The sequence below is a fragment of the Pseudophryne corroboree genome, chromosome 7, assembly GCF_028390025.1.
Source record: "Pseudophryne corroboree isolate aPseCor3 chromosome 7, aPseCor3.hap2, whole genome shotgun sequence".
Classification (NCBI taxonomy): domain Eukaryota; kingdom Metazoa; phylum Chordata; class Amphibia; order Anura; family Myobatrachidae; genus Pseudophryne; species Pseudophryne corroboree.
Window position 1 is genome coordinate 402,905,424 of NC_086450.1, and position 22,366 is coordinate 402,927,789.

At 45.4% G+C, this 22,366-nt stretch overlaps 1 protein-coding gene across 8 annotated transcripts in view; it reads left to right on the forward strand.

The window, feature by feature from the left end:
- The window catches only part of MAPK8IP3 (mitogen-activated protein kinase 8 interacting protein 3), a 184,579-nt gene extending 165,303 nt beyond the window's left edge, over positions 1-19,276 (forward strand). For 5 of the 8 annotated variants that reach the window (XM_063934640.1, XM_063934642.1, XM_063934641.1 and 2 more), the window contains 8 exons: positions 402-469; positions 1,732-1,880; positions 2,904-3,075; positions 4,958-5,071; positions 5,677-5,715; positions 15,895-16,077; positions 16,248-16,391; positions 17,219-19,276. In XM_063934640.1, the coding sequence (XP_063790710.1) occupies positions 402-469; positions 1,732-1,880; positions 2,904-3,075; positions 4,958-5,071; positions 5,677-5,715; positions 15,895-16,077; positions 16,248-16,391; positions 17,219-17,343 (994 nt within the window). In that variant the 3' untranslated portion in view covers positions 17,344-19,276. The remainder of the gene's footprint in view (positions 1-401; positions 470-1,731; positions 1,881-2,903; positions 3,076-4,957; positions 5,072-5,676; positions 5,716-15,894; positions 16,078-16,247; positions 16,392-17,218) is intronic. The other 3 variants (XM_063934643.1, XM_063934647.1, XM_063934646.1) reach the window with 1 other exon arrangement.
- The last annotated feature ends 3,090 nt before the right edge of the window (positions 19,277-22,366 follow it).

The window sequence follows — 22,366 nt, forward strand, 5'->3', positions numbered from 1 at the left end:
TGCCGGGTCATAAACCCGGAAGTTCAGTGTCCGTCGCTGATCGCAAAGGACAGCTCTTATCAGTAGAGCTATTATTTGTGGTACTAATCTCATATGTCAGTGCATATACGATTAGTATCAATGCAATGTCACTGCGATGTGTGGCGGGATGTACCAGTGAGGGTTTGTGCATCCCGCCCTAGGTGCCAAGCTAAATTCTTCAGCATTCCTTGAGAGCGCTTACCTACAGAGCAGTGCTATGTTCCTGGAAAATAAATCAGATTGTGAATGATCCTTGTTACAGTGCGAGTAATGATTGTAGATGAGGAATATGATGGAGAATGGTGTGATTGGTGCGTTGTGTCTGATGATCCAAATACATCCCAGCGTTCTAAATTCCCTGTTATCTCATGACTTCTCAGGCACGTGAAAGGACGGGTTCTTGTAGCTCTGGCAGATGGAACATTGGCGATCTTCCACAGGGGAGAGGGTAAGGACATCTTGTGCTTTTCAACTTTTTGAATACACATAAAAAATAAATATCTGCACGCTCCATTTGTGGTTGTTTATTTAAATTAGTTACGCACCGGAGGAAGCAGCATTATTGCACAATCATAGCAGAGATTGGGGCTGATTCTGCGGCAGCTGCTGTGGCTTTTCTGTGCGGCCAGGGCAGCTAATAGGAGAATCCACCTCTGTATTCTAAAAGTCCGGGCGACTGCATGTGGGAGCCTGTCCCGTCTACTGCTTGTACATCCGCAGTGGTCATCATTAGTATTGGACTCACACCAGCCCCATACCGGTTTGCTAAAGATCTGGTTGAAACAGATGCCACATATCTGTCTGCACGCTGCGATCAAGCTAAGAAGCCTGCCGACACGCAAATGTCACGCCTACAAGATAGAAGTGTTCCATGCGATCACATCTTTGTCCAGTTGCCACCCAGAAATGCTAATTTCACAGTTATTGTGGCCCCTAAATGCACAGCTCAGTCTCCATCGGTGAATACCGGATGCAGCGTATGCGCAGAAGCCGATTTCTTTCTTTGCCGGATGCTGAGATCTATGCTCATTGCGACTTGCGCGTGATTCAGAATCCGCTCCGGTATATGAAATTGAATCATCAGGCTCTGTGCTAATAGCAATTTTACCCCAATGAGCATACAGTAAGGGGGTCGATCCAGCTAGCCACAAACCCAGAGATGTAATTGAAAACAAAAATCTGCGAGTTCGGGACTACCGTCAGTGCGGCACATGTGCGCGTTTACTCGCCGGTCTAGACTGCTCTCCGCTAACTGAATCAACTCCTGAATGATGTTATGAAAATCTACTTATAGAAAATGAATGTATCTTTAAGAGCGGACTGCCAGTACAGATCAATAATTCTTTCTAAAATGTTCTGCGGTGAATTTAATGAGAGGATGCCCCTATAACTGTAATTAGTTCAGATTAAATTCATTTAGTGGTAGTTCACCAAATAATGTGAATAAAATATCTTGTGACAAGTAAAGCTTTTCATGGGTCTAACACATTGCCCCCAAAGTATCCGCTAATCCAGTAGAAGCGGCTGATCACTGGATGACGCATGAAGACTTCAGGGTGTGGTGGGCAGGAGAGCTGCAGAGAAAGGGGTCGGTGGCCATTTAATTGCATTTTATGTGATTTTTATAGGAATTTAACAAATGTTTTATTTTGGAATTGAATCTGAATCGGGAACTGTAAATTGTTGAATTAATTTTACTTTTCTTTTAAGACCGACAATGGGACCTCAGTAATTATCATTTGATGGACCTCGGGCACACCCATCACTCCATCCGCTGCATGGCTGTAGTCTATGACCGAGTCTGGTGCGGCTACAAGAACAAAATACACGTGATTCAACCTAAAACCATGCAGATAGAGGTAGGTGGCCAGATCGGAGGCTGATTACAGCGAGAGGACCACTGAACCTAAAAGCCAGCCACTCTTATATAGAAGAGCCAATAACGACAGTCACTGACACAGGTATAAGACTTAGAAGGCTACATTATCCAGACTGAGGAGATGTCTGAGGAGTAATCCCAGCATCTTAACCACCCATTGCAGGACATAGCTGACTACAGAGAACAGAAGCTTGCACTCAACTGTACAGCAAATGTAACTACAATAAAACTGCAAACACAGCCTCTCTATATGTACCATCGCACCTAACTGTCCAGCTTTTAGTCTGTGACTTTGAAGAAACATTGTAAAAAGAGTAAAGCTAGGTACACACTATACAATTATTGGGCCGATTTGCCAATAATTGGAAGATCGACCAAAGTTACTGTTTAGTGTGTACGAACGATCGTGTCGGCATTTCGACAATAATATGGGAAAATCTTGCCCACACACACGAACAAACGGTTTTCCGGTCTATTGTACCAACCAAAAATATCTGCCACAATTTCCCAATATTGAGCAGTGTGTGTGTGTGTTCTCAATAATCTGCCCATATTTCCTCTGTTTTCCTCTCACTACATCATCCTATTTGTGGGCGGACATAGGCAAATGCAGTGTGATGTGGCAGAAAAATGGTAACTTTAAAAATCAAATCTTTTAGTGTGTAGCTCAGATATTGGTGCCTACAGTTTCCCGAAAAATTGTCCGATTGCCGGGACGACCCCAAAAAATCTGACAGTGTGGACCTAGCTTTACAAACCCTTTTCTGCGTTCATCCTATTACCACCAGTGTTAGATTTAACTTCCCTGTGATTGCTCACACTTGTATTACTGCACATACAGATGATACTGTTAATCTAGCTGTGCAGTCAGAACCCCTACGTAGGGGAACAATTGCGTAAATATTTGGGTGTCTGACGTTTGTGACCATATTTGGATGATGCCAAATAACTGAAGCATACACTTTGTTATTGTATGAAACTATTCTCCCTATATAACTTTCAGAAGTCATTTGATGCCCACCCCCGAAGAGAAAGTCAGGTGCGGCAACTGGCATGGATCGGAGACGGGGTATGGGTATCCATTCGTCTAGACTCCACGCTCCGGCTGTACCATGCACACACCCATCAGCACCTCCAGGACGTAGATATTGAGCCTTATGTCAGTAAAATGTTAGGTGAGCAATGCCATATCCTAATTCCATTTGCGTATAAAAGTAAGCGGCACCTGTGCACCAAGTTTTAGGGAGCAGTGAGAATGACATTCCAGTTTGAGGAGTCATAAAATTGAAATGGGAGCAAGAGACGTGAAGGGTTAATCTTAGAAGTGACTCTTGCAGAGTGTAGAGACGCAGGTGGTCATTCCGAGTTGTTCGCTCGCTAGCTACTTTTAGCAGCAATGCAAATGCAAATCCGCCGCCCTCTGGGAGTGTATCTTAGCATAGCAGAATTGCTAACGAAAGATTAGCAATTCTGCTATTAAGTATTTCCGTGCAGTTTCTGAGTAGCTCCAGACCTACTCCTAGGTTGCGATCAGCTCAGTCCGTTTAGTTCCTGGTTTGACGTCACAAACACGCCCAGCGTCCGGCCAGCCACTCCCCCGTTTCTCCAGACACTCCCGCGTTTTCTGCTGGCACGCCTGCGTTTTTTAGCACACTCCCGGAAAACGCTCAGTTACCACCCAAAAACACCCACTTCCTGTCAATCCTTCTCCGATCAACAGAGCGACTGAAAAGCTTTGTTTGCCCATGAGTAAAATAGCATAGTTTTGTGTAAAATTGCTTAGCGCGTGCGCCCTGCGGTGCATACGCATGCGCAGAACTGCCGGATTTTAGCATATTAGCAATTCTGCTAAAAATAGCAGCGAGCGAACAACTCGAAATGACCACCACAGGGCTGTCTCCACTACACAAGAAGACCCGAGTTTTGCACCAGCTTAGAGTCTGCGGAGATGGCGTCTCGTCCTGTACTCTTCGTGGGATGCATTTTGTACCTTCTAGTGGTACTTTGGCAAAGAAACGTTATACTAGATGCATTGTTGTCCACTGTAAAATAAAGCTTCAGTTAAAGAAAAGTGCCACGTAATAAAGATAGTCCTGAGGTCCCCACACTCTCAGGGTTCATACAAACCATTGATAGTAAAGTGAGCAGTATTATTATTATTACATTTTATTTATAAGGCGCCACAAGTGTTTCGCAGCGCCGTACAAAGGACAGTACAGGGAGACAAACTTAGCATTACAGTAAATAAATAACAAAAATAGAGTACAGGTAACAAAGAGCACCACAATTCTCAAGACATAATACAGCTAAGATGTAAGTAGTGAGGGAGTGATCATTGTACTACTTGGGGCTGGTGGCCATAGATGGAGATGAGCCTTTACCAGCAGGAACAAAAGCGGTAAAGATGGTTGCTGAGTAGGAGGGAGCTGCAAGTGAAATGTGTCGAGAAGAGGGCTTAGATAACAAGAGGAAAGAGGGCCCTGCTCTGAAGAGCTAACAATCTAGTGGGAAGGGTTGACAGACAGATGCCATGAGGTGCAAGCAAGAGGGAGGTAGCCTGATGGCAGTATTTAAGCAAAGCTGAGATGTTCAAGGCATCAGGCAGTACACTGAGAGATAAAATAAAAAAGTAGCAGTGTGGTGGCACAGTGGTTAGTCTAACAACATTGGGCTCATAAGTTCAATTCCCGACCAGGGCCCGGTCTGTGTGGAGTTTGTATGTCCCCCAGTGTCGGCATGGATTTCCTCCAAGTACTCCGGTTTCCTTTGACACTCCAAAAACATACTGGCATGGACGTGTGTGAATGCCAGATATTTTGTCTGTAGCTCTACGTAATATAGTGGCGCAAGATTAATAAACAGGAATAATGATAATAAAAGTGATGGTTCTAAATTAGATGTTTACTGGGTTATCTCCTGAGAGTGAAGAGCAGGTGATCACGTTGACGTGCGCAGGTTGGGTCCAGAATGAAAGTGCTTTGTGATGTTAATAAGGTGTTGACCTCCGACACTGTAATAATGCACTAATGACTGTCGCACGGCTTCTCTGATCTGTAGGCACTGGGAAGCTGGGCTTTTCATTCGTACGGATCACAGCGCTGCTTATCGCCGGCAATCGGCTGTGGGTGGGAACTGGAAATGGAGTGGTCATCTCCATACCGCTGACAGAAAGTAAGTTGGGGAAGAGAGGCTGCCTTACACGGGCAGGGTGAGACGCCACTCAAATGAGCGCTTTGCATGACATGATTCAAACGCGTCAACACAACATGCTGGAATCATTTCCAATGCAACAGGGGAACAGACCCAATGTATTATTATTGCTACACATAATCACGTGTGTCTAGGCTTCTGTTAGTAAGTAAAGTGGATGGGCCAATGTACTAAGGTCCCAAAACCAAGATTATTCGGAGAAAACAAGGCTGGAGGGCGGTGGGTGTGTAAGTGATTATAAGAGGATGTCTGTAGAATAAGAGCGAAGCCATAAAAAGACATACTATGTCTATGCCTCATTACCAGGGGTTACTATTCCATGTAGTAGTAGTAGTAGACTAGTACCTCAAATTAGCAGATTTTGTTCCACCTTTTATATCAGTAATGTACACCTTGAGTAGCATCTTAGTAGTTGCATCATAACTGACCCCAAAATATAGATTTTCCTCCCTGAAAATCCTGCCAATAATTTCTTATTTTTGTGTTCTTCATGCTCTACCCTTCTCCTTCCCAAACGCCTCCCTTCTCTTCCTTTTGATTGCTTCCAACCCTTCCACCTCTGCTAGCGGTAGTCCTACACCGGGGCCAGCTGCTGGGGCTGAGGGGTAAGTGCAGAACCGGTCTGTCTCACCTCATCCCACCTTTCCAACACATCCTGTCTCCATCCTCATCTTTTCATCAATCTGTGGTGTTCACTAAGCAATGGCTTCGCCCCACCTCGTTTCTGGGGAAGGGTGGTGGTATATATGTGAGATTTAATGTGCTAATTAACAACCACGTTGAAGATTATGTCACGGTTAGTCACTGGCCTTCCATTAACCATGGCTGAATGATGATTGGTTAATGGAAGGCCTAGTCACTTCCATTAACCATTGGAGTCACCTCTCCATTGCATTTACTGTATATAATGCAGAAAATGAGCAAAATTTAAGAGCTTCAATTATAGCAATATATTCAGTTGTCCATCGAAATTGGGCTTGGAATAAGCACTGCAATGTTATGTGGCTGTCTAGCACTGATGACTTCATCACAATGTGACATAATTTTCTTGAGGTTTACTTCTAATAATACCGTCACTTTGCCAATGGAGCTTTCTTCGTGAATACCAATCCCAGTTTTAGTTTTACATACCATACAAGCATCTTCCAGAGAAGAGACCAGATTTTGTTCTAGGCTTGAGGACTATAAATAAAGTAAGTTTCACCTACATCGCCTATATGGCTCAGTGTTCTCTGAGAACTGTTTACTAACTAGACAATGGGCCTAATTCAGACCTGATTGCTAGCAGGCGATTTTTGCACTGCTGTGATAAGATAGTCGTCGCCTACAGAGGGAGTGTATTTTAGCTGTGCAAGTGTGCAAACGCATGTGTAGCAGAGCTGTACAAACAGATCTTGTACAGTCTCTGCGCAGCCCAGGACTTACTCAGCCGTTGCGATCACATCAGCCTGTCCGGGATCGGAATTGACGTCAGGAACCCTCCCAGCAAACGCTTTGACACGCCTGCGTTTTTCCAAACACTCCCTGAAAACGGTCAGTTGCCACCCACAAACGCCTTCTTCCTGTCAATCTCCTTGCGATCGCCCGTGCGAATGCATTCTTCGCACAAAGCCATCGCTGAGCGGCGATCCGCTTTGTACCCGTGCGACGCATCTGCGCATTGCGGTGCATACACATGCGCAGTTTAGACCTGATCGCAGGCTGTACGAAAACGTAGCCTAGCAATCAGATCTGAATTACCCCCAATGTTTCATTTTTCATTTTTCTTAGATGAGAAATGCTGCATATGGTTTATATATATATATATATATATATATATATATATAAACCATATGCACACTTGAATTGCTCCGTTGTGCACCATCTAGTGGCCGCTGGAGCGCAACACACTTGAATTTCCCCCATAGTGGTGAGGAGCAGCATTATACTTTTATTAAATAGGATATATATAGTGTATATAGTTTAATTGATGGGTAATGTAGCATTTATTTTAAACAAATTGCTATGTATTACAATGCTACAACATTTACAGTAGGTGTCACACTTGCTGTGATTAAGCCTGCTGCATGTTTTTCTGAAATGTGGTTGATTGATTTTAAAGGGAAACTACTGCCTGCACACGGTGGAGGCGGACATTTTGTGGGTACATCGAAAAGGCATCTTAAGCGTTCACTAGGAATGGGTGACCTCATTGAAGTGTATCATGACCAATATTCATGAGATATGATCAATATTCATGACGACTAATCACGGGCTACTTGTTTGTAGTGAACCAAATATTGGCCCACCCTAGAAAATGGCTGCTTTCATTGTATGCTGATCACATGTACACGGAAAGACACAAACAACTGAGTTTTCTACTTTAGAGGAAATTAAATGTATCCAAAATTACAAGTTTGCAGTTTCCTAATTGATAAAAGTGTCAACAATGGGATATCTCCAAAAACCAGTTATCTGTGCCCATGTTGCAACTACAAAACAACCTCAGCAGATTTTAATTGTAAGAAAGTGAAATATATTGACAGCAAAAACCCATATCCTACAAGCCATGAACTAATATCTGGCCTCCTCTCTGTGTATGCAGTATTTGGTCTTAGTAATAAGTAATGCACATAATTAATTTTTTTCTTACAGCAAAAATAGGATTTTAATTACCTACCGGTAAATCCTTTTCTTGTAGTCCGTAGAGGATACTGGGGTCCACATTAGTCCCATGTGGTATAGACTGGTCCACTAGGAGCCATGGGCACTTTAAGAAATTTATAGTTTGGGCTGGCTCCTCCCTCTATGCCCCTCCTACCAGACTCAGTCTACAAAACTGTGCTCGAGGAGACGGACATACTTTGAGAGAAGGATATAAAAGGATAGTGGTGAGATTCCGAACCAGCACACACAAACTAGAGGAAAGCCAAGCTAACCAAACTTTAAACCAGGAACAGCAACAGCTGAACCAACAATACTTAAACCAAGTAACAGTGCAGGAAGAACAAAGCACGGGGCGGGCACCCAGTATCCTCTACGGACTACGAGAAAAGGATTTACCAGTAGGTAATTAAAATCCTATTTTCTCTTCCGATCCTAGAGGATACTGGGGTCCATATTAGTACCATGGGGATGTACCAAAGCTCCCAAACCAGGTGGGAAAGTGCTGAGGTTCCTGCAGAACTGATTGACCAAACTGAAGGTCCTCAGAGGCCAATGTATCGAACTTGTAGAACTTAGCAAACGTGTTCGAACCTGACAAGTAGCTGCTCAGCAGAGCTGTAAAGCCGAGACACCCCGGGCAGCCGACCAGGAAGAACACACCGACCTAGTAGAGTGGGCCTGTACAGATTTTGGACACGGCAAACCTGCCGTGGAATAAGCATGCTGGATAGTAAGCCTGATCCAGCGTGCAATTGTCTGCTTTGAAGCAGGACACCCAATTTTATTGGAATCATAAAGAACAAACAGCGAGTCAGATTTTCTGTGACGAGCTGTCCGCTTCACATAAATCTTCAAAGCCCTCACAACATCCTAGGACTTTGAAGTAGCAGAGGTGTCGGTAACCACCAGAACCACAATAGGTTGGTTGATATGAAACGCAGACACCACCTTTGGAAGAAATTTCTGACGAGTTCTGAGTTCAGCCCTATCTTCATGAAAATACAAATAGGGGCTTTTGTGCTCCAACACACGCCTTGCAGAAGCCAAGGCCAACAGCGTGACGGCCTTCCACGTAAGAAACTTGACGTCAATGTCTGTAAAGGCTCAAACCATTCCGATTGCAGGAACTGCAACACCATGTTGAGATCCCAAGGTGCCGTAGGAGGCACAAAGGGCGGTTGGATGTGCAGAACCCCCTTCAAAAATGTCTGAACCTCGGAGAGAAGCCAACTGTTTCTGGCTAAGGCCGAAATCTGGACTTTTATGGAGCCCAAACGTAGGCCACCATCCACACCTGACTTCAGAAAAAGGAGAAAACGTCCCAGTTGAAATTCCACCTCAGAAAATTTCCTGTACTCACACCAAGAGATGTATTTTTTTCAAATACGGTGGTAATGTTTAGACGTTACCCCCTTTCTGGCTTGGATCAGGGTTGGAATAACCCTATCTGGGATCCCTTTCCAGACTAGAATTTGACGCTCAACCTCCATGCCGTCAAATGTTGTCATGGTAAGTCTTGATAGATGAATGGCCCCTGTTGGAGAAGGTCCTCGCGCAGAGGTAGAGGCCACGGGTGCTCTAGGAGCATCTTCAGTATATCCGCATACCAGGCCCTTCTTGGCCAGTCCGGAGCGATGAGAATTGCTTGAACCTTTTCCCTTTTTATTCTTTTGAGAATCTTTGGGATCAATGGGAGTGGTGGAAACATGTACACCATCTGGTAGACCCATGGAGTCACCAGAGCGTCCACCACCACTGCTTGCGGGTCCCTCGACCTGGAACAATACCGCTTGAGCTTCTTGTTGAGACGAGAGGCCATCATGTCTATTTGTGGCATTCCCCACTGACGTGTCAAGCAACTGAACACCTCCGGGTGAAGGCCCCTGGGTGGAGGTCGTGTCTTCTGAGGAAGTCTGCTTCCCAGTTGTCTACTCCTGGAATGAAGATCGCGGACAACGCCACAGCGTGTCTTTCTGCCTAGAGGAGAATCCTTGTTACCTCTGACATTGCTGCCCTGCTCTTCGTTCCGCCTTGTCGGTTTATGTATGTTACTGCCGTCACATTGTCCAACTGAACCTGAATGGCTTGATCTTGAAGAAGATGCGATGCCTGTACATTCTGCGATGCCATATACAACGCCCTTAGTTCCAGAATGTTGATTGGAAGAATGGCTTCCTGACTGGACCATTTTCCTTGGAACTGTTCCCCCTGGGTGACTGCTCCTCAACCCCTGAGGCTTGCGTCTGTGGTTAGCAGAATCCAGTTTTGAATCCCGAACCTTCGGCCCTCGGTCAGGTGAAAAGAAGAGAAATCCTAGCTTTTGGCGACAGACGGATCCTCTGGTGCATGTGAAGATGCGATCCAGACCATTTATCCAACAGATCCAGCTGGAAGGGCCTTGCGTGAAACCTTCCATACTGCAGGGCCTCGTAAGCGGCTACCATCTTTTCCAGAAGGCGAATGCATGGAAACACCGATATCTGGGTTTGTCTCAGAACATCCTGCACCATTGACTGGATCACCAAAGCCTTTTCCAACGGAAGGAATACCTTTTGTGCCTCCGTATCCAGTATCATCCCCAGGAACGGAAGCCTCCGTGTTGGTTCCAGTTGAGATTTTGGTAGGTTCAGAATCCACCCGTGATCCTGGAGTTATCAGGTTGATAGAGCAATGTTGACTAACAACCTCTCCCTGGATGGAGCTTTTATCAGCAGATCATCCAGAGAAACATAATTTCTGCCATTACTTTGGTGAACACCCTCGGTGCCGTAGAGAGGCCAAATGGCAGGGCCTGGAACTGGTAGTGACAGTCCTGTAAGGCAGGCATTCCCAACCACGGTCCTTAAGGCACACCAACAGTGCAGATTTTAGTGATATCCAGGCTTCAGCACAGATGGTTAAATCAAAATAACTGAGCTACTAATTAAGTCACCTGTGCTGAAGCCTGGATATCACTTAAACCTGCACTGTTGGTGTGCCTTGAGGACCGTGGTTGGGAATGCCTGCTGTAAGGCAAACCTTAGATAAGCCTGATGAGGCGGCCAAATCGGAATATGAAGGTACACATCCTTGATATCCAGAGACACCAGGAATTCCCTCTCCTCCAGACCTGAGATCACCGCTCTCAGAGACTCCATCTTGAACTTGAACAGCCGTAAGTACGGGTTCAATGACTTGAGATTTAAAATGGGCCTTACCATACCGTCCGGTTTCGGAACTACAAACAGGTTGGAATAATAACCCTGGTTTTGCATTTGAAGTGGAACTGGAACAATGACCTGAGTCTGTACCAGTTTTTGAATTGCTTCCTGTAAAGCAGGGGTGGGGAACCTCAGGCCCATGGGCCGTATAAGGCCCGCAAAGCCACTTGATCTGGGCCTCACAGGCTCACCTAACCAAGGGAGATGCCGGGTTCCCACTGAGATTTTGTTACTAACAGGTGCCCGGCTTCTTCCCCTCAGCAGCAGCCGGAGGTAGGAGCTCACTCCTGAGCTCCGGCTTCCGGCTCTGGCAGTGTGCGTGTGTGCCTGTGCGGTACTATGGGAGAGATGTCATGATGTCTCTCCCATAGTTCTGAGGAGCGGGCAGCCAGGCAGAGGGCAAGGGTATGGAAGCAGGAGCGGGGTTGGTGAGTATTATGTTTTTTCTTTCTTTTAATGTGTGTGTGTAAGCGGCGCTACTAGGGGTCATATCTAATGGGGCATATCTACTGGGGGGCAGGCTAATTTTTAAGTTGTATGGCCCCGAAGGATTTTATAAATATCCAAATGGCCCTTGGTAGAAAAAAGGTTCCCCACCCCTGCTGTAAAGTCATACTTGCTTCTTGAGAAGCTGGTAAGCCTGAATTAAATAATCTGTGAGGTATGAGTTCCTGAAACTCCATTCTGTAGCCCTGGGCTATAAGATCTTTGACCCAGGGATCCTGGCATGACGTTGCCCAAATGTGACTGAAGAATCTCAAACGGGCTCCCACCTGCCTGTCTTCCAGGCAGTGCGGACCACCATCATGATGAAAGGTTTAGAGGAAGCAGAACCGGGGTTCTGTTCCGTGAACCTGCAGCTGCTGGTTTTCTGGGTTAACCTCTATTGCCTTTGAAGGCCGTAGAAGAACCTTTTGGTTTTGTTTTTAAACTTCGCTGTCCGAAAGGACTGCAGAGTTGGAGCAGTGTAGGATTTTCTAGCCGAGGGAGCTGCAGAAGGACGATATGTAGACCTACCCGCCGTAGCCTTGCATATCCACGTATCCAGTTTATCTCAAAAAAGAGCTTCACCTGTGAAAGGTAGGCTTTCCACGCCTTTCCTGGAATCCGCAGTCCACTGGCAATTTCCAGAACAGAATCCTGTATATGTTGTAGGAGTAAAATTATCTCCCCCCTGGATAAGGAATCTAACCCGTCAATTAGATTACCTGACCACTTTGCAATGGCCCTAGTGATCCATGCACAAGCGATAGTGGGTCTCTGGGCCACCCCCGCAGCTGTGTACAGAGATTTGAGAGTGGTCTCAATCTTGTGGTCTGCAGCATCCTTCAAGGAAGCTGCCCCAGGAACAGGTAAAACTGTCTTACGAGACAGCCTAGAAACTGATGCGTCAACTATCGGTGGGTTTTCCCATTTTTTCCTATCATCCTGAGGAAACGGGAAGGACGTGAGTAACCGTTTTGGGACCTGAAACTTCTTGTCAGGATTTACCCCAGTTGCTTCAAATAGGGAATTTAATTCCTTAGAATAAATGCAGGGAAAGTAGCTGAGGATTTCTTTTTCACATTAAAATAAGATTCCTCCTTGCCCTCTGACACCTTATCAGGAATGTGCAGGACCTCTCTAATAGCTTCTATCAGGGCCTGTACTTCCTGTGACAAAGCTGCATCCCCCCCTCCCGAGTCTACCTCACCCTCCTCTGGGTCTGATACATCATCATCATCATCGGTATCAGCCTGCATGATTTGGGCCAGAGTACGCTTCTGTGGACAAATGGCAGGGGGCTGTGACGCTGGAATGATCACTGAATCTCTATTCATCAGGTCATCAACAGATTTCCTTAAGTATTACGTCTCCTTTTCATTTTGGGATAATTTATTCAAAATATTTGAAATCATCCCTTTTAATGAATCTAACCATACAGGTTCAGATCCACTAGCCTGAGAATGTGTATTATCCTGAGTACACGGCAGTGATCCCCCAGATTGAGAAAAATACTCTGCTGTGCATGATACACACTCCTTAGACATAGTAAATGTGAAAGAACACACACACACACACACACACACACACACACACACACACACACACACACACACACACACACACACACACACACAGGAAATAGGTTAAAAACACAGTTAACCCACACAGAGCCCTCCTAGGAGAGACAGAGTATAATTGAGCCAGCTACACAGCGCCCCTATAGCTAAATAACAAGTTTAGCTGGGTCGCAAACTAAGTACCCTTAATAGGGCTTAGTACACCAAATATCGCTTCCCCCCCCCGCTTATGACCCCCTGGTACTGCTGAGGTGTTCTGGAGTCTTTGTGGAGGAGCCGCGCTTCCCTGTCAATCTGCCTGTGTATAGCTGCAGAGGGAAAATGGTGCTGGTGAGCTGCTGGATCCGCTAGCGTGAAGCCCCACCCCCTTGATGGCGCACGTTCTTCCCGGGTTTTTTATACTGGCTGAGGTAATTATTCCGCTCTACAGTGGGTTAAAACCCCTGTAATGCACTGCCAGTGTGGGTATCAGTAGTGGCTTCAGCTCGCCCCTCACAGTGGTCACTACAGTGTTCCTGAAGCCTGGAGCGCAGCCTGCATGTCAGCGCTGCTCCCCTACCCTTGTGGCGCCATTACAGCCGGCCACCTACTCACCACTCTTCTGACTTCTGGCTCTGTTAGGGGTGGCGGCGTGCTGCGGGTCTGTACGCTCGCCGTGGTGGGGCTTGCGAATAGTACCCTCAGGAGCTCAGTGGCCTGTCAGCGAGGAACGGGACTATTAACCCTAGGGAGGTTGGGCCGTCCCACCACCCCCTAAGTCCCACGAAGCAGGCAGTCTGGTGCCAGCCAGACCTGCCTGAAAACAAGAAAAAAGAAAATAAATGCAGAAAACTTTCCAGGAGCTTCCCAAGCGTGACCGGCTCCACCGGGCACATTTTCTAAACTGAGTGGTAGGAGGGGCATAGAGGAAGGAGCCAGCCCACACTATCAATTTCTTAAAGTGCTAATGGCTCCTAGTTGACCTGTCTATACCCCATGGTACTAATGTGGACCCCAGTATCCTCTAGGACGTAAGAGAAAATGTGTTTAGCTTTACTTTATTTTTCCTGTACTCCGATATCTGATAAAAATCTTGACCACTTTTGATATTTCAATGTGGCTTCATCTTGTTTTCTGTCATGTTGAGTGGAGAGTGCACAAAGCTTAAAGGGCTTCAGCTGGAATGTTTCACATATTATTTTAGACATTGCTGAAAACAGGTCCATGGGGTAACTGTGGAGAAAAAAAAAATCTATATCGACCAATCAGACCTGTTTTTAGTTTTTAAATCTGTGCTGTAATAATGGCAGAATCTGGTTGGTTGATATGGGAACACCACCTTGTCTACAGTCTGTGAAAGTTTCCACAATATCCTCCAGTGTATTGTAGGTATTATAAATAGCTTGCCATGCACTTCAGCAGAATAGACCAATAGTATTTCACAAGGCTCTAAGCTTATAATACCCTGTTTAATAGGCTATAACAATGGCAGATGGCTCAAATTTATAATCTTTTTATTGGCTGAATTTTCAGGCATATTGTTGATCTCAGGTGATCTTTAAACAATATGTCCTGTACAGTAGGCCATGAAGCAGTCAGTATGAAGTAGTCTCATTAGTTAAGGCAAAATAAATAATAAAAATTATAATATATAGTGTTATCTTATCTTAATCAGAGATTAGTAAGACTGTCAGTGCCGCCAACCTTTATCTTAAGTATTACTGTTCCTGATGGATGCACCTGGTACCTTTTTATTATTTGTGTGCAGAGTGACTTCTATAGAATATATATATATATATATATATATATATATATATATATATATATATACATATATATATATATATATATAAGTAACCAATCAAATTTTAACTGTTGTTAATCTAGTACATTCTATAAAATTATACCTATAATCTTATTGGTTGCTATGAGCAATATCTCCACTTTTTCCTCTTTTCTCAAACCTTTTAAAGAGGACAAATGAAGGTGTTGCCTATAGCAACCAGTCAGATTCTAGCTATCATTTATGTAATACATTCTATAAAATGATAGACAGAATTTGACTGGTTGCTATGGGCAACACCTCCATTTGTCCTATATAGAAAGTTTTAGGAATTTCCTCCATAACAAAAGACAATATCTGTCTCTCTCAGGGGGCGCTTTAAGAGAGGAGGTGGTCCGGGTGTAGTCTCCTCCGCTCGGGACCCCTCCTCTCTGCCGGCAGTGCTGAGAGTCTGAGCACTAGAGCGCTCAGACTCTACTGCGCATGCTCAGATCTCCGTGAAAATGGCGTGGCGGCCATTTTAACAGTGATTTTTGTACTGCGCATGTGCAGAACTCCGTGAAAATGCCTGCTGCGCCATTTTCACCGAGTTTTAACACCGTTGTGGACGACGGCGCAGGACTCCGGAGGGGTGTGTATTTAAATGGATGCAGCGTGTGCGGTGGGGGCCCCCTCTGGACAGCACACACTGCACCCATTATAGAAACGCCAGTGGTCTCTCTTGTCCTATCTGGGGGACACTGGCATACTTTGGGTTGAAGAGGCACCAAACCATAAGTCGACACTAAATTTAAAGTAGATTTGTTTGAAAGCTCGCTCCCTCCCTCTTCAGCTTTTTTCTTTTTTTAAATCTTTTTAACCCCAAGGCTTAATGTAAATATTTAGAAATTTCTTTATTTAACTAAGTAACATAATGCAACCTTGTTAAAATGCATATGCATGGGGGGCAGCTTCTTAGTTTCAGCATTAGATGTATAACAATCCAAAGCTGGGGGTAGGCCATGTGTTTTTTGTGCTAGAAATGGCGGGGGATCTCAGACCTTGTCAGCTGATCTCGACCTAGTCTGAGACCATGCGCCTGGAGGTTTCCTGAATGTGTATCTGTGTCTCCAGCCAACAAGACTTCTCCCACGTCTTCTGGAGAGGGAACGCGGCCTGGGGGAGTCATCCATGTGTACAGCGACGAAAACAGCGACAAGACCGCAGGGAGCTTCATCCCGTACTGCTCCATGGCACAGGCCCAGCTCTGTTTCCATGGTCACCGTGATGCGGTCAAGTTCTTTGTGTCTGTGCCAGGTGAGTATCGTAAAATATTATAGATCAGCGTTTATGGTCTGGAGCCCTTTTTTTCTAGTAACCATACTGTTTTGTGCACAGATTTAGCGTTAGAGGGCAAAACCGACCAGGAATAAATTCAAGCACGTCAAAGTGTTTGTGCACTCTCTGTCACTTGTGTGTGTTTCCAGGTAACGTGCTGGCCACTCTGAATGGCAGTGTGCTGGACAGTCCATCGGAGAATACAGGCACCCCATCCACAGAGAGTGAAGAACAAAAACTCAAGAATGTGCTAGTGTTGAGCGGAGGAGAGGGGTACATTGACTTCCGCATTGGTGAGCCCTCATTTTAGTTATAATGAATACACTTTACCCAACACTGGTTTATGTTGTAGTTCTATTTCTACATACATATCAGAGATAAGCTAAGTAATTCTGTCTCTTGCATGCACTCAATAATCACCATAAATACATAATGGTCATGGAAAGGAAGATACTTCTAGATCAGTGTTTGTCAACTCAAGTCCTCAAATACCCCCCAACAGGTCTTGCTTTGTGGATTCTTTAATCATGCACAGGTGAGTTATGCCACCTACAGGCCAAAATCTCAAGTCCAATTCCGGATCATCAATGTGGTTTCAAGCCGCGTTGATAAACATTTCAGACCCCTTCACACTGAGGTAAGGACCCGAGATTTAGGTCTAATATTGCCGGGGTAAACTGATTCGTGTGTGTCGTCGTGAATAGAGTTGACCCTGGTTAATGTTACACAGACATTAACTAAGCCCGGTTAGAGTAAACTAGGTTCCCGGCTTTCACACTGCAGCTTATCTGAATTGGTCTCTGTTGCGAAAAACCGGGAAACACAGCCCAGGTCGACCCTTTCACACCAACACATGACCCCGGTACCGCCAGCAATATCACGGGTCCGAGGTGCAGTATGAAACAGGTAGTAATCTGTTTTGCTGGGTCAGTAATGATCCCGCCTGCTTCCACAGACAGACATCCTGAAATCATAACCTCTGGGGGATACTTGAGACTTGGGAGTTAATAACCCCTGATTTAGATATAAGAATGATTTAATTCAAGCAACATGTGTGAGATATTGATCATATACAAAAAGTGGAACTGGAGTTTTACTGGGTCAATGTTCTGTCTTTTAGGGGATGGGGAAGATGATGAAACAGAAGAACACTCTGAAGATGGTGGGAACCAGACCAAACTAGTGCTTTCTAAGGCGGAGAGGAGCCACATTATTGTTTGGCAGGTCTCCTACATCCCAGAATAACTGCATCTTTAGCCTTTTCCCCAGAATGCCAAGACCTCAGCTTCCCCGCACTCGCTGGAAAAACCAAACTGGAACGTGGACCTAACTCTGCCTAATAATTTCTCAGCCCATGCTATGCAGGTCTTCTCACCCTATATTTACCTTCTGGTGTGCCCAGCATCTCCTGTAACTCTTTAGAAATTCTCCATATTTATGTATGTTTGCTGCATTCCAAACAAATTCTCGCATTACTCGTACAAAGCCTTACCCAGCGATAGTAACGAGAGTGGCAGACTGGGTCATCGAGGGTCTGGGACAATAAGCCTGGCAGCATGGTCTCCTCAGCCCTTCTGGCAATGAAAAGTTCTGGTGGATTCCAATAATGGGGGCGTGGGATTGAATGAACGATGAATCCATCATATTGCACAATGGTTCAAGCTTAGGCTACCCTGGAACGGAACATCCAGTTTGTGAACAAAGCTTTCTGGTTCTATGCCAAATCCTTCTCCCCTACGGTATTTTATTGATATTTATCTAATTAGCACTGACATTTGCTAAAATATCTACATCCCTGAAACCATACATAAACTGAAAATGTTTTATCAGTATTTATGATTTTCTTCTTTTAGAAAAAGTTTTAAATGTTGGATGAATGTTTTTTTGTTTTTTTTAAATAATTTTTCTCTCAAAATAAAAGTGATCCAAATGCCGGGGGCTGTTATATCGTTCAAACTTTTTGACAAGACTGCCAAAGTTTCAATACATTTGGAGAAATTCAAGTACGCGCCAGGTCCCGTTGGAGCCTGGAGCTAGATGCCGTTCTACGCATATTTAGTGGTTATTATGGTGCCGAAAACATCCGCAGGTGTTGTGTGCACCTCTACGAGGTGTACACAAAAATCGGCAATGTTTCATACCAGTAAAATCCTTTCATGGACGCATAGAGCCAGGCTCCTTATAAGACCCCCGCTTTAGTGGCAGCGTGTATTTGTCACACTCAGACGGTTGTCCTGCATCATTTGCAGGAGCAAGATTGGCCAACCTGTGGCTCTCCAACTGTTGCAGAATCACACGACTCTGGATTAGCACAGCTAAGAGCTACGAGTTATTCTACACTAGCTTCAGCAAAACGCGTGCAGTTTCAGCCATAGGTTTTGGAAGATTTACATACACCTCCCACTAATGGAGATGGCTCTGTTTTCATAACATTAATAATATAAATGCAATATAATTTAAACGCCCAAGTATATCCCAATCAAAGGCCGGCTTTTTTTGTTTTCGGATCCATCGTCCATTGGCTGAAAATCATTCATACCAACTTGCAACAGAATAAACTCCTGGTGTCTTATGCATGAACGTTCCAAACTGCAAATGTTAAAAAGCCAAGAAAGTTTGTGGGCGAATGGACTGTCACTAACTAAACATAACGGTGATTATAAACTAAAGGCATCAAAGCTTTAGAATAACCTGCATTATAAGCTTGTCAGTGCATACTTCATTGTAATACTCCTATTACCAACAGTAGTGCTGGGACTCAACAAATTAATCTACAAGTGCTGTTACCCTAGATGACTTCCCTGCATGTGATCCTGTGGCTCCTCCACTGCCAGAGTGCCTACAATACCCAGTGTTGCAGGACTTTCTGGGAGTTCAGGGGTGGAAAAAAAAAGCACACTGATCAGCCAGCAAAGTATACGGTGCTTGGCGCTAACAGCTCATTCTACCTACGGCGGTGACGTATGTAAAGAAAGTGTCACAAGGGGGGCTCTCCGATGTGTCTCTTACAAAGGCTTGTAAACTCCGCAGTGTGTGTCGTTTGTCTTCTGGTCTTATCGGTGGCATTATGTAAAGACAGCTGTATGAATAATGCTCTCTGCTTTCTCTCTATCTCCCTCTTGTGACATGAAAACCATGTAATTGTTATGTATGTAATAAATATATTACAAAATGAAAACTGGACATTGTCATCGTGTGGCTTTATAGTCCTGGGATAGTCCGTGAAATCCAGGGATCCTTTAAGCTTGATCTTGTATGGTACAGATAATTGCAGAAGTACGAGTCTCCATAGGTGTTCAGAACCTTGGAAAGGACGAGCTAACTTCTGTTTAGTGGGCTTGGTCCAAGTCCTGTTGTAGCGGCACATGCTGCAAAGTACCGATGTTTCGATAGTCTGCACTTGTGTTGGACCCGTACTGCGGATGTACAGTACGGGTCTGCGGCGTAGCACGTAGGTAGGTCGGCATCAGACTGTCAGTGATTGGCAGTCTGATGCCATTTGGGGGCAACGATGACCTCAATATCTCAAAACAGAGCCGTGTTGCTACCGTTGCAGGGAAGGGACGAGGTGAGGATCTCCGTCTGAGGAAGGAGATTCCTGGCCTCTTTCTTGTTGCTGCGGTGGTCTTACATGACCACATGGTTAATGCGTCTCGCTGATGGTGTCGCAGATGATCCAATATTGTGTCCTGGGACGCAGCACAGATCAGTAATGCAGCCCCTGCTGCATTACCATATTAATGCTATCGCTGCCTCTTGCATGTAAGCAGCAGTGATATCTACTCTGTCCACGGGTGGTAGTCATGTGACCGCCGGTCGGCTGACCGACAGTCACATGACCTCCTCCGTGAGCCCGACTGCTCACTATCCCGATGGTCGGCATGCCGACCAACAGGGACTATTTCCACTCGTGGGTGTCCACGACACCCATAGAGTGGGAATAGAACCCGTGGCGACCGCAGGTCGCCACCGAGCCCGCAGCGTGGCGAGCGCAGCGAGCCCGCAAGGGGCTTGCTGCACTCGCCCTTCCCCGCCGGGATCCCGGCGTCGGTAAGGTGACCGGCGGTCAGGAGACCGCCGGTCACCCGTACTACACCCCTGTCCACCTGTGAATCAGACCCAGTGTTTGCATTCTTCTCTCATGTTGGAGAAAGGAACTCCAATGCCACAAGACTTCAATGATATACAGAGCAAAGCAAAAGAATCACCATGGTAATATTAGACCTCTAATAATAAACTATTGTAGATGATGAAGACAAAAGGTAATGGCCTGGATGTAATGACGGAGGTGCGGGTTCCTGGCTGAACTTGGACGTTTTTCTAAAGTGGCAATCATGTACAAGGCATGGTTTTGCCTTGTAAATGATTGCCGCTTTAGAAACAGGCCCACTATAGTAAGTATTACTCTATTCTAAATACTCTACTTGATTTCAGAGTTTACCATATCTGTGAGGCACGGGTGTGATATATGTCGACAGTCATAATATCCCTGGTGGCCATTCGGTGACTTACCTGCTCCTGATGGCTCCAGCGCTGCTTCTGGGTTCTGGCATCAGAGCTATGATCCTCCGGTATTATGGTATTTCTCTCTTGCGTTCCCTTTAGTGCCTAACCCTAATGTCAGCATTTTACCTGTCAACATTCTGAGAATGTTGACATGTTGCCTGTCAACATTGTAAATTATAACTGTTGCCATTGTGTTGCTGACATTATGAATGGCGACCTTTCTCTAATGTCCTAGGGATACTGGGATGGTCTAGTATCATGGGGTATAGATGGGGTCCATTGGATCCTGGCACTTCAAATTTCTTCAGAGTGTGCTGGCTCCTCCACTTTATGCCCCTCCTGCAGACCCAGTTAAGAAAAATGTGCCCAAGGAGCCGGGTGCATTCTCTGGAGCTCCAGAGATTTTTTTTTCTTCAAAGTTATTTTAGTTTATTGTTTTCAGGCATAACTGGTTGGCACCAGTCTGCCTGCGTTGTGGGACTTAGGGGTGGGACTGGTACCAACCTCTTACTAGGGTTAATGGTCCGGATGCCTGCTGACAGGACATAGCTTCTGAAGTGGGTTGTTTCGTTCGCCCACAGCGGTGTGCGCTCTCCCTCACAGCATGCCACCACCCCTAATTGCGGTGCTGAAGACGCTGATTTGTGAGTACAGAATCGGGGTCTCGGTTAGTGGGTCCCCGGTTCTGTTCTCGGCATTAGGGCGGCGGACACCCAGCTCAGCAAGGGGCTGCTGTTTTCCCTCTGTACATGCCCACACTGGCGCTGAAAAGGGGTTTTAACCACTTTTTCTATGAAACTAGTAACCTTGCCAGTATAGTCTATGCAGGAACACTGCATTCCATTAAGGCTGCTAGTTACTGCCCGACAAAGCACTGCTTTAGCTATAGAGGCACGGTGTACTGGTTTCTCCCTCTCTGTCCCAACCTAACATACTACTGTATCTGGGTAACTCTGTTTTCACCTGTTCCTGTGTGTGTGTATTCTGCTGTACAGCATGTCAGGCAAAAAAGTAATTTGTCAGTTCTGCAGCACAAAGTTTGCCCCTCCCAGGGGGGGGGGGGGTGTCTCTGTTGTGTGCACAGTGCAGCCCCCCTTCTCAAGGAAGCAGCACTCAGGAGCCAGCATGGCTGGACTCTATTAAAGGGATGATTACAGATATATCATCTGAACTGGCTACTGCCAGGCAGGAGAGGCAAGTTTTAAAAAAGATCCATGGATGATTTTGTGTTACAGAATTCTGAGCATAGTCCAGTTTCTCAGCCTCCTCTGCTTGTTTCAAAGAAATGCACACTGCCCCAGTTTCTCCAGTCTGACTCAGATTACAGTACGCCAGACCTGGAAGAGGGGGAGGTGGAAGTTGACAAGGGAGACGGTACTCTGTCTCAAAAAGTGGAAGCTTTTATATACTCTATTCGGGAAGTACTGAATATCCTGGATAAAGATACGGAAATAGTAGAGGAGTAATTTTTTTAATGTAAAGCCAAAGTCTACTGCTAAATTTCCGGTCTCAAAGGAATTAAACACGCTTTTTAGGGAATCGTGAGTTAATCCTGATAAGAAATTTCAGATCCCTAAGAGGTTGCTGACATCGTTTCCCTTTCCCTCTGAGGATAGAAAGATGTGGGAAAACCCTCCTATAGTGGATACTTCAGTGTCCAGGCTGTCACGTAAACTCATGCTGCCAGTACCAAGAACTATCTCCTTAAAAGACCCTGCTGAACGTAAAATTTAAACTACACTCAAAGCTATTAACACAGCAG